This window comes from Amblyraja radiata, chromosome 1, assembly GCF_010909765.2.
Source record: "Amblyraja radiata isolate CabotCenter1 chromosome 1, sAmbRad1.1.pri, whole genome shotgun sequence".
In the NCBI taxonomy this organism is placed as follows: Eukaryota; Metazoa; Chordata; class Chondrichthyes; order Rajiformes; family Rajidae; genus Amblyraja; species Amblyraja radiata.
This window is the reverse complement of record NC_045956.1, coordinates 119,940,427-119,953,035: the sequence shown is the minus strand read 5'-3', so window position 1 is coordinate 119,953,035 and position 12,609 is coordinate 119,940,427. Positions and strand designations below refer to the sequence as shown.

The 12,609-nt window shown below is 44.8% G+C and overlaps 1 protein-coding gene across 1 annotated transcript in view; it reads left to right on the top strand.

Annotated features, from left to right (window-relative positions):
- cwc27 (CWC27 spliceosome associated cyclophilin) overlaps positions 1-12,609 on the top strand; it is a 199,290-nt gene that overhangs the window by 164,370 nt on the left and 22,311 nt on the right. The window contains exon 13 of the mRNA XM_033029888.1: positions 9,334-9,437. Coding sequence (XP_032885779.1) covers positions 9,334-9,437 — 104 coding nt within the window. The remainder of the gene's footprint in view (positions 1-9,333; positions 9,438-12,609) is intronic.

Here is a 12,609-nt window from a genome sequence, read left to right as displayed (position 1 = left end):
CCATTTACTGTATTGGTCCTGCCCTTGTTCGACATCCAAGATGCAACACCTCACACATTTCTGTATCAACCATTCCTCCGCCCACCTGGCCAATCGATTAAGATCCTGCTGCAATCTTTCACAACCATCTTCACTATCTGCAAAACCTCTAATTTTGTGCTCTGATGCTCATGAAATTAAATTCCTTCAGTTATGAGAACCTGATATTATCAGTTATCAAAGTGCACCACGTAATGGGAGTCAGCTGTAACAGGATGCAGTCTCTGCTTTTTCAATGTGACGGGAGACAATATGATTGTTTGACTGAGGAACTGCAGCAACAATAGTTTTTTTTTTAAGAGAATCATATCAATAAGCTGTAAATATCAGCTCTTCAATTCTTGCTGTTATTTGGGACTTAGGTTGCTGACAGATTGTTAAGAATGGAATAAAGTGAGAGCAATTAATAAAACAACCATTGCAGGAAGATAGCATCAACTTTCCCATACATTAGAGAGATGTTGAGGATGATGAAGAATTATGTGCAAAATCTATCACACGTGCCCACTTTAATGATATGGAGTATTATTACCAAAGACTTACTACCCCACATTTCTTATCCCTTCACTAGTAGCTCATGGAGGAAGCAAAAATAAAACAGGAAAATAAACATAGGGTAGATAAAAATGCTGGAGAAACTCAGCGGGTGAGGCAGCATTTATGGAGCGAAGGAAATAGGCAACGTTTCGGCTCAAACCCCTTCTTCAGACTGATGTGAGGGGGGGTGGAGGGGGGGGGGGCGGGAGGAAGAAAGGAAGAAGTGGAGCCAGAGGGCTGAAGGAGAACTGTGAAGGGGAGGAGAAAGTAAGGACTACCTGAAATTAGAAAAGTCAATGTTTATACTGCTGGGGTGCAAACTGCCCAAGCGAAATATGAGGTGCTGCTCCCCCAACTTACGGTGGTCCTCACTCTGGCCATGGAGGAGGCCCAGGACAAAAAGGTCGGATTTGTAGTAGGAGGAGGAGTTGAAGTGCTGAGCCACCGGGAGATCAGGTTGGTTATTGCGAACTAACCTTCTGAACCTGTATGAACATTGACTTCTCAAAGTATGCACCCCAGCGGTATGAACATTGACTTTTCTAAGTTTGCACCTCAGCGGCATGAACATTGACTTCTCTAAGTCTGCACCCCAGCGGTATGAACATTGACTTCTCTACACCGTAAATTGGAGGAGCAGCACCTCATATTTCGCTTTGGCAGTTTGTACCCCAGCGATATGAACATTGACTTCTCTAATTTCAGGTAGTCCTTACATTCTCCTCCCCTTCTCAGCATTTCCTCAGCCCCCTGGCTCCACCTCTTCCTTTATTCCTCCCCCCCCCCCACCCTCACATCAGCCCGAAGAAGGGTTTCGACCTGAAACGTTGCCTATTTTCTTCGCTCCATAGATGCTGCCTCACCCGCTGAGTTTCTCCAGCATTTCTGTCTACCTTCGATTTTCCAGCATCTGCAGTTCCTTCCTAAACAAATAAACATAGGGCCTGTTTTGGAAAACAATCCTGTGAATTTCTTCTCTAGTTAATGGACAGTGAAATACTAATTCAAGAGACCTTATTGACCATAGTGCCCTCTATAATGTTTGGGACATTTATTTATTTGCCTCTGTACACCACATGAGCATATAAAAGGCATGCTCAATTGGGTTCAGATCAGGTGATTGACCTGGCCACTCAAGAATTGACAAATTTTCAGCTTTGAAAAACTCCTTTGTTGCTTTAGCAGTAAGTTTGGGATCATTGGTACACACAATTGCTGGGGAAACTCAGCGGGTGCAGCAGCATCTATGGAGCGAAGGAAATAGGCGACGTTTCGGGCCGAAACCCTTCTTCAGACTGATGGGGGGTGGGGAAAGAAAGAAGGAAAAGGGGAGGAGGAGGAGGAGCCCGAGGGCGGGCGGATGGGAGGGTGGGAGGAGACAGCTAGAGGGTTAAGGAAGGGGAGGAGACAGCACGGGCTAGCCAAATTGGGAGAATTCAATGTTGATGCCGTAAGGACGCAAGGACCCCAGACGGAATATGAGGTGCTGTTCCTCCAATTTCCGCTGTTGCTCACTCTGGCAATGGAGGAGACCCAGGACAGAGAGGTCGGATTGGGAATGGGAGGGGGAGTTGAAGTGCTGAGCCACCGGGAGGTCAGGTAGGTTATTGCGGACTGAGCGGAGGTGTTCGGCGAAACGATCGCCCAACCTACGCTTGGTCTCACCGATGTAAATCAGCTGACATCTAGAGCAGCGGATGCAGTAGATGAGGTTGGAGGAGATGCAGGTGAACCTTTGTCACACCTGGAACGACTGCTTGGGACCTTGAATGGAGTCGAGGGGGGAGGTGAAGGGACAGGTGTTGCATTTCTTGCGGTTGCAACGGAAAGTGCCCGGGGAGGGGGTGGTGCGGGAGGGAAGGGAAGAATTGACGAGGGAGTTGCGGAGGGAGCGGTCTTTGCGGAAGGCAGACATTGGGGGAGATGGGAAGATGTGGCGAGTGGTGGGGTCACGTTGGAGGTGGCGGAAATGGCGGAGGATTATGTGTTGTATTTGCCGGCTGGTGGGGTGAAAGGTGAGGACCAGAGGGACTCTGCCCTTGTTGCGTGTGCGAGGATGGGGAGAGAGAGCAGTGTTACGGGGTATGGATGAGACCCTGGTGTGAGCCTCATCTATGGTGGCGGAGGGGAATCCCCATTCCCTGAAGAACGAGGACATTTCCGATGCCCTGGTATGAAATGTCTCGTCCTGGGAACAGATGCGGCGTAGGCGGAGGAATTGGGAGTAGGGGATGGAGTCTTTACAGGGGGCAGGGTGGGAAGACGTGTAGTCCAGATAGCCATGCGAGTCAGTGGGTTTGTAATGTATGTCGGTCAGGAGTCTGTCCCCTGCGATGGAGATGGTGAGGTCAAGGAATGGTAGGGAAGTGTCGGAAATCGTCCAGGTGTATTGGAGTGCCGGATGGAAGTTGGTGGTGAAGTGGATGAAGTCAGTCAGTTGTGTGTGGGTGCAGGAGGTGGCACCAAAGCAGTCGTCAATGTAGCGGAGGTAGAGGTCGGGGATGGGGCCCTGGTACGCGTCGAACAAGGATTGTTCAACGTACCCGACAAAGAGGCAGGCGTAGCTGGGGCCCATGCGTGTGCCCATAGCTACGCCTTGTGTTTGGAGGAAATGGGAGGAGTCAAATGTAAAGTTATTGAGGGTGAGGACCAACTCCGCTAAGCGGAGGAGAGTGTCAGTGGCTGGGTATAGGTTGCTCCTCTGGTCGAGGAAGAACGTTTGGGATCATTGTCTTGCTGTAGAATGCACCGCCGGCCAATGAGTTTTGATGCATTTGTGTGAACTTGAGCAGATAAGATGTGTCTATACACTTCAGAATTCATTATGCTACTACCATCAGCAGTTGTATCATCAATGAAGATAAGTGAGCCAGTACCTTCAGCAGCCATACATGCTCAGGCCATAACACCCCCACCACCGTGTTTCACAGATGAGGTGGTATGCTTTGGTTCTTGGGCAGTTCCTTCTCTCCTCCATACTTTGCTCTTGCCATCACTCTGATTTGTTAACCTTCGTTTCATCTGTCCACAAGACCTTTCTCCAGAACTGTGGTTGCTCTTTTAAGTACTTGGCGAACTGTAACCTGGCCATCCTATTTTTGCGGCTAACCAGTGATTTGCATCCTCTGTAACCTCTGACTTTCTGTTCATGAAGTCTTCTGTGGACAATGGTCATTGACAAATCCACACCTGACACCTGAAGAGTGTTTCTGATCTGTTAGACAGGTGTTTGGGGATTTTTCTTTATTATAAAGAGAATTCTTCTGTCATCAGCTGTGGAGGTCTTCCTTGGCCTTCCAGTCCCTTTGCGATTAATAAGCTCACCTGTGCTCTCTTTCTTCTTAATGATGTTCCAAACAATTCTTTTTGGGAACCCTAAGGTTTGGCTGATGTCTCTAACAGTTTTATTCTTGTTTCTCTGTCTCATAATTGCTTCATTGACTTTCATTGAGTTTAGAAGGATGAGGGGGCTCTTATAGAAACATATAAAATTATAAAAGGACTGGACAAGCTAGATGCAGGAAAAAATGTTCCCAATGTTGGGCAAGTTCAGAACCAGGGGCCACAGTCTTAGAATAAAGGGGAAGCCATTTAAGATTGACGTGAGAAAAAACTTTTTCTCCCAGAGAGTTATGAATTTGTGGAATTCCCTTCCACAGAGGGCAGTGGAGGCCAAGTCACTGGATGGATTTAAGAGAGAGTTAGATAGAGCTCTATGGGCTAGTAGAGTCAAGGGATATGGGGAGAAGGCAGTCACGGGTTATTGATTGGGGACGATGAGCCATGATCACAATGAATGGCGTTGCTGGCTCGAAGGGCTGAATGGCCTCCTCCTGCACCTATTTTCTATGTTTCTATGTAACTTTGGTCCTCATGTTGATAAACAGCGATTAACATCATGTTGATTAACATCATGTTAATAAAAGTTTCCAATGGTGGTGGAAAGACTGGAGGAAAGTCTAAGTGCTGAGAGCTCTCTTATACCTGCATTAAGGAGGCATTTAAACACCCTGAACAATTACAAACACATATGAAGCCATTTGTCCCAAACAGTATGGTGCCCTGAAATGGGGGGACAAGGTATAAACACAGCTGTAATTTCTACATGGTGAAACCAACATGGATAAAAATGGCCTTTTAATAAAAATCTGACAATGTGCACTTTAACAATGTGTTATTTTTTTCTATTACTAATCTCAAATTGTAGAGTACAGAGGCAAATAAATAAATGATGGGTCTTTGTCCCAAACATTATGGAGGACACTCTATGTCAAATTGTAAATTACGTGTAATTTTAATGCAATCTCTGTCCCAGTCAAGAAGTTAAGAGCCTGTCCCACTGTACGCGGTAATTCAAGAGCTCTCCCATTTTAAAAAAAAAATCAAACTCGTGGTAAGCACGTAGAATGTACGTAGCGGGTACGTCGGCTCGGGAAATCTCCTAGCGGCTCGTAACGCTAACGGCAGGTACTCGGGAAACGCGGTAAGCTCGTGAAGACTCGTGAAGATTTTTCAACATGTTGAAAAATGTCCACGAGAGCCCCGAGTACCTACGAGCGGCTATTACTGTAATTCTCCGAGTTCGAATCAGGGGAAACTCGGGAGAACTCTTGAATTAGCTCGTACAGTGGGACAGGCCCTTTATCCAGTTCTCTATTGACAGAATCCAGTGAATCAGTACAAATCACGAGCCAAAGTGTTGTCATCTTTCAAAGAGAAGAACACACCAAATATGTGGTATAATTTTGCTCTCATAGTTTATGCAACTTTTGCTGAAATGTAACAATTTGATGCTTCATTCACCTACCAAATTGCAATTTTTGTAGGTACACAATAGCGTGTGCGGACGTGGCGTCGAAGGACGAGAAGCCAAAGCAAAGAAGTGGAGCCAAATAACCGAATGGAAACAAAGCCGAAACGCCAAATAACCGAAAGCATACGAAGCCGAAACGCCAACTAGCCGAAAGGGAGGGACGCCTAAATGCAAACTAACTGAAAGGGCGGGACGCCTAAAATCCAACTAACTGAAAGGCCGCGTCAACTAAAAGCAAACTCAACAAATGGCTGCTCTGCTGAAACGCCACCTACTCGAAAGACTGCGTCGCCTACAAGCCAACGAACCGAATGCCGCTCAACAGAAAGGTCAAATAACGGACATGACATTGCTGGGGGGCAGAACTTTTCAGCGATTGGTCCAGACCCCCGCGTCCATCACATCACTGGCCGGTGGAGACGGGAGGGTGAGGGTCATTTTCCCACACAAGCCATAGGTGACTGGTCAATCTGAACCCAAGCACCAAGTTGTAAGCGGCCGATGGTGTGCATCCCTCGGGACAGCCCCCACTCTCCCACGGCCACGGCCACCCTCCGCCTCGTCTCCCCCATGCAGCCGCACTGTGACGGGCTGTGGGTCGGGTGGAGCGGAGGTGTGGGAAAGGCTGCTCCTTCCGCCCACACAGTCACTGACCGCGATGCATCGTCATCGGACCTCAACCCCCACCCAGGGTCATTCCCCCGACCCCCGGACCCTGACACCCACACCCACACCCACGGTGTGATTCACCCCCACACCGGCCGCGGGGACAGACAGCTCGGGGCATAGTAAATCGCTTTCAAAACATGGGGACACACACACATTCCCTGGCGGGCCAGATGACAAGTGTGCATGACAATGAACAATTTTATCTCCTCCCACTCCCCCCCCCCCCCCCCCCCCCCCCCCACCCCCCTTGACAACAAGAAGCACGTTCTATTTATTACCGTCTGGTTGCCTGCGGAAAGCACATAAGCTCCCACGCACAAAACATCAGATAATCTGTAAACTGTTTTAACCGAAGATGGACACAAAAAGCTGGAGTGACTCAGTGGAACAGGCAGCATCTCTGGAGAGAAGGAATGGAGACGTTTCGTGCCAAGACCATTCTTCAGTCCTGAGACTGAGTCTGTAGAGTCTAGACCCGAAATGCCACCCATTCTTTCTCTCCTGTCCCACTGAGTCACTCCAGCATTTTGTGTCTATCTTTGGTGTGACAGTTGTCTCATTTCATCGGCTTCGGGTATTGCTCGCATGGAAGAGACGCTTTACATGCCACTAGCATCTATTCAACCAAGTGTGCTATTTATGAAATCTCACATCTTTGCGAGAGAGGGATGGAATGGATGTGCCCACTGGCTAAAGCAAAGGCATAGTTAGGACAGGGAAATAATTCCACCACTTAATTAACCAGGTTACCGAATGTAAGAACTATTTATACATGTAACATTTTTGTTTTTAAATCAATGTAACTCTTTTTTGATTTTTAATGCCAAGTTAAAACCCCGTCCTGTGGGAAGGGCTTGCGGCAGCTGGTTTCATAGTGCCTTCATTGTTTGGTAGGTGCTGTCCACTCTATGATCTTTGGCAGATTTAAAAACAAAAATGTTGCCGCGGGGGATGCGCACCTTCGGCCGCTGACAACTTGGTGCTCGGGTTCAGAGTGCCCAAATCACCTATGGCTTGTGAGTGAAAATGACCCCTACCCTCCCGTCTCCACCGGACAGTGATGTGATGGATGCAGGGGTTGGACCAATCGCTGACAAGCCCGCCCCCCGGCAATGTCACGTCCGTTATTTGACTGTTCTGTTGAGGGGCATTCGGTTCGTTAGCTTATAGGCGACACAGCCTTTCGGGTAGGTGGTGTTTCGACAGAGCGGCCATTCGGTGAGTTTGCTTTTAGGCGACGCAACCTTTCGGTTAGTTGGCTTTTAGGCGTCCCGCCCTTTTGGTTTGTTTGCTTTTAGGCCTCCCACCCTTTCGGTTAGTTGGCGTTTCGGCTTCGTACGCTTTCGGTTATTTGGCGTTTCGGCTTTGTTTCTATTCGGTTATTTGGCCACTTCTTTGCTTCGGCTTCTCGTCCTTTGACGTCACGTCCGGGTACCACACAATAGAGTCTTTGCATTATTTTGTTGATGTACGATGTTGGCCTAAATAAATTTTAAAAATATATTTCTATCTGAATACTTACGGTTCTTCTAGATGCAAATTATTCTTCTGGCAATTATTTTAATGTTTTATTTCACCAACTGAGCTGTCAATGCTGTATTTGAAATATGATTATGAAATCATCTTAAGAAATATCTTATCAAATAAACTTTCATCCTTTTATGATCAGTGGTGACAATTTTTACTGAAGAGAAAGAGACTGGGCTAGACCTTCGTAGCAACCAAAATTGTAGTTTTCAGTAGTCTCGATGCCAATAGCTGTTAATGAAAATCCCCTTATTTTGTAGCATCATGCAGGACAAATTCAGGCCCTTTCGCCCACAGTATTCATGCCAATCATCAATTAGCCATCTATACTAATCCCATTTACCTGCACTTGATCTGTCACTTACCATGCCTTGACCTTTCAAGCGTTCATGCCAATACTGCTTAAATCTTATAAAATCACTCAGCTCCACATCTTCTTGGGTAGTATACTCCAAATTACAACTATTCTCTGGGTAAAAAAGCTTTTCCTCAGATCACGTTTAACATTTTGCTCCTCACCTCAAACATATGCTGTCTCATTTTAGATATGTCTTATGAGGGAAAAATTATTCCTATACACCCTTTCTGTCCCTTCATTTTGCACATCTCTTTCTGGATCCCTTTCTACCTCCTCTACACTAAGAAGAAACAACTAAACCTATCCACTCTCTCCTTTTAACTGAAATGTTCCATCCGTGGCAAGATCCGAGTGAATCACTGTTGCACCCACTCCAATGCAATCACATCCTTCCTACAGTTTGACCAAACCAATGTTTTACAAAGTTGTATCTTAACCTCCATGCTCTTGTAGTCCATGATTCAGGGATCTATGGACAGGACTCACAGTGAATGGCAGGGCGTAGAACAGAGGGATCTAGGGGTGCAGGTACATATTGCTTGAAAGTAGCATCACAGGTAGATAAAGTGGTCAAGAAGACTTTTGGCACATTGGCCTTCATTAGTTAGAATATTGCGTATCGAAGTTAGGAGGATGTACAAAGTGTACAAAACATTGATGAGGCCTCATTTAGAACACCTTGTTAGAAGAAAGATGTTAAGCTGAAACGGTTGCAGAGAAGATTTACGAGGATGTTGCCAGGACTTGAGGCCCTGAGCTATAGGGAGAGGTAGAACAGGCTAAGACTTTATTCGTTGGGGCACAGAAGGGTGAGGGGTGATCTTTTAGAGGTGTATAAGATGATGAGAGGAATAGATAGGGTAAATCCACAAAGTCTTTAAAGCAGAGTAGGGGAATCAAGAATCGGATGACATAGGTTTAAGGTGAGGGAGGAAAGGTTTAATAGGAACCTGAGGGACAACGTTTTAATATAAGATTGTTGGATATATGGAACTAGCTGCCAAAGGAGGTCGTTGCGGCAGATACTATCATACCATTTAAAAGACATTTTGTAAGATATATGGATAGGATAGGCTTAGAAGGTTATGGGCCAAATGCAGGTAGGTGGGACTAGTGCAGATGGGACATGTTGGTCACCGTGGGCAAGTGGGCCATGGGGCCTAATTCCATGGTAGACAAAAGTGCTGGCTTAACTCAGCGGGTGCAGCAGTATCTATGGAGTGAAGGAAATAGGCAACGTTTCGGGCTGAAACCCTTCTTCAGACTGACTCTATAAAAGCAAACCTTATGAAGTGCAGAAAAAGGTTTTATTTTAAAGAGCCAAATATAACAGATTTATAACAGGTTTCAATTTTTGTTTTTCCTAATTACTAATCATTTCTATTCACAGACATTGGCATTGCTTGATCGATTCAAATCGAAGCTTACAAAAGCAATCTCAGAAACTCCAGAGGAAGATGTAGTTCAACCAGAAGGGGAAGATGATGAAGGCTGGTGAGTTCTATTAACAAGCACCCTGCATATCGTTATACAATAATTTAAGAAGTAATCTTCAACCTGGTGTTATTTGTTTTTAAACAAACAGTGCTCACTATTTGGTAATAGTACATTTTAGGTGAGGTATCTTTATTCTGCAAACACTGCCCCAGAAATTAGTTTGTACCAAAAAGGAAATCAAATCGTTGGTTTGATTTGACTAGATCATGGTGATGTTACTGCATGAGGATTTTACAGCAATTCCACAAAGCACAAAATACAACTTTGTCATAGTAAAGGATGAAGTTAATAAGCAAGAAATAGATAAAGAACAGGTGTTTCAAAGTTTGGTATTATTCAAAGTAAAGCAGTCAAGAGGATGCATCCTAGATGCTGAGGGACGTAAAGGTGGAAATAGCAGCGACTTTTGCCAGAATCTACCATCCTGTCAAGCAGTTTAAGAAGTAACACCTCAATGGACCAGGTGATTAATTACAGAGATGTTTATAGCATCTCCTTTTTCAATTTCTGACCCATTTAGTATCTTAGTTATGTTCGTAAGCTTGAATATTTTCAATGATTTGTGAAGTCATGAACTTTGTACAGCCTAATTCAGCTCCTTTCTCTTCTCTACATACACTTTTTGCTGTAGTGGGCTGCTTCTGCATTTTCTATCAATTTCTGCCAAGATTTACATTGTAATTCCTATCCAGTGACAAACACATCTCCTGCTGCAGTAATATTCTCTGCCAAGGATTTATTTGCATAGCTTTGGAAATAGTGTGAATCCTTGTGTGGAATTTGACCTACAGAGCCTCTAGATTGATCTTTTATACCTCACTTGCAATCTATAATTTTCTGCATCATGTTTGATCTATGTTAACTTACATTTTTCCAATTAAGATCTTTAAAATATCCCAGCATCATTGGTTTCCGTGCAAATTTGAGTGAATAGATATTGCTTGTATGTTATCTTCAATACCAGAGGACCCAAGCACTGTTGTACCACCATCAGGAACACCTACCACTCCATTCCATGCCCACACTTTGGAAAATCTGACCACCTGCCTGTGCTTCTTCTTCCTGCCGATAAACAGAGACTGAAAATTGCTGCACCAGGAAAGAAGACTAAGAAGTGCTGATCAGAGGAGCAATTGTGAGACTTCTTCGAATCGGTGGACTGGGCCATGTCGTAGGATTTATCAGCGGGCCTGAATAGATATGCCACATCCTCACCAACTTCATAAAGAGATGCGTGGTCAAGTGTGTACCTCCAAAAACAATCCGCATTTCCCCAAAAAGAAGCCCTGGATGAACCAGGAGGCGCAAATTCTGCTGAGGACTAGCCTCTGATTTTTAAGATTGGCAATCCACTATCATGCAAGTCCAGCTACGACTTTTTGAAGCCGCCAAGAACGTAAAGAGACATTTCCAGGCTAAGCTGGAGTCACGGATGGGCAATCGACAAATGTGATGGGGCATATTACTTCTGAACAAGCCAAAAATGGGTAACATAGGTGGCAACAGTGCATCACTTCCTGATGAGATTGCCTTTTATGTAAGTTTTGAAAAGGAGAACAACGACAAACCTACACAAGCCTCCACACCCCATGACAAGTCTATAATCTCAGTCTTTGAGTCAACATCAGAGCATCCTTCAAGAGGGTGAATCCACACAAAGTATGTAGCTCAGGTGGCCTATCTGGCCATGCACTAAAGACCTGAGTGGACCAACTAGCCAGAATATTCAAGGACATCTTCAATCTCACTTCTGCGCACTGAGGTTCCCACCTGCTTCAAAACATCGCAAGAGGAGCATGGTAACTTGCCTCAGTAACTACAATCCGATAACATCCACAGTAATTAAGTTATTCAAGAGGTTTTTTTACGATAAGAGTCAACTATTAATTTAGAAATGACCAGGAACCACTTCAATTTGCCTATTGTCACAGCAGATCAACAGCAGATGCTATCTGACTGTTTATCCACCCTGCTCTGGAATAACTGGAACACATACATTGGATTGCTGTTCATTGACTACAGCTTGGCATCAAACTTTCATCCCTGACAAACTGTTCCACAAAATCTTAGGCTTCAGTAACTTCCTTTGCAACTTAATCCTTAACTTCCTCATTGACAGACCTCAGTCAGTGGATCAGTAACATAATTTACTTCTTACAGGCACAGATGCATTCCTTCTTCCATTAACATAGCTGCATCACAGGGCTGTATATTTGCAGTAACTGCATACTCTACAGTCTTTACATCCATGACTCTCTCGCTAAGCACTGCTCCAATGCCATGTATACATTTGCTGATGACAACACAGTTGTGTGCAGAATCACGGTGCTGATGCCAGCGTGCAGGAGAGAGATAGAACTCCTGGTGACTGGTGCCATAACAGCCTCTCGCTGAATGTAAAAAAAATAAGGAATTAGTCTTTGACCCAGTTTTCACTGGTGGGTCAGCAGAGAGTTAGCAGCTTCACGTTCACTGGGCTAGGACATAGATGCAATCATGAAGAAGTTACACCAGCGTATCTACGTTCTTAGAAGTTTGAAGAAAATTGGCATGCCAATGAATACTTCAACAAACTCATCTCTCTCTCTCCCTCTCTCCCTTCAATTCTTTCTGATTCGTCTCTATCAGCAATTTACAGTAGCCAATGAAACTATCAGCACATCTTTGGGATTTGGGTAGAAACCCACACAGTCACAAAGAGGATGGAGAAATTCAACTGAGGCATCATCTGTGCCCAGAATTGAAATTAGATTACTAGAGCTGCAAGGGAGCAAAACTATGCCACACAAGCTCAAATGGCAGATTCCCCAACATTGGTGCCATGTCAGAGTATGGTTGGCTGCTCATGGATGATCAAAATTTGAGCCACAAAATTGAGACATCCTATGTGGAAATCCCTAACTTGGTGGGAGATGAACATAGAAATGCTGACAGTTGGGTACAGCATTTCACGGCAATCACTAATTAAGTGCTTTAAATGTCTTGATAAGAGTTGGGGAGGAGAAATTATCAAAGTTGAGGGCCCACATTTAACAAGGAGAAATCATATTAACTGGTGAGTAGTTTAATTTAGAATACTAAAAGATACCAGAGACAGACTTATAAGTAACTTTGAAAAAGGTGTGGTTCTCTGCTTCAGTTGATCAGTTAATGATGCAATTTTTATTTT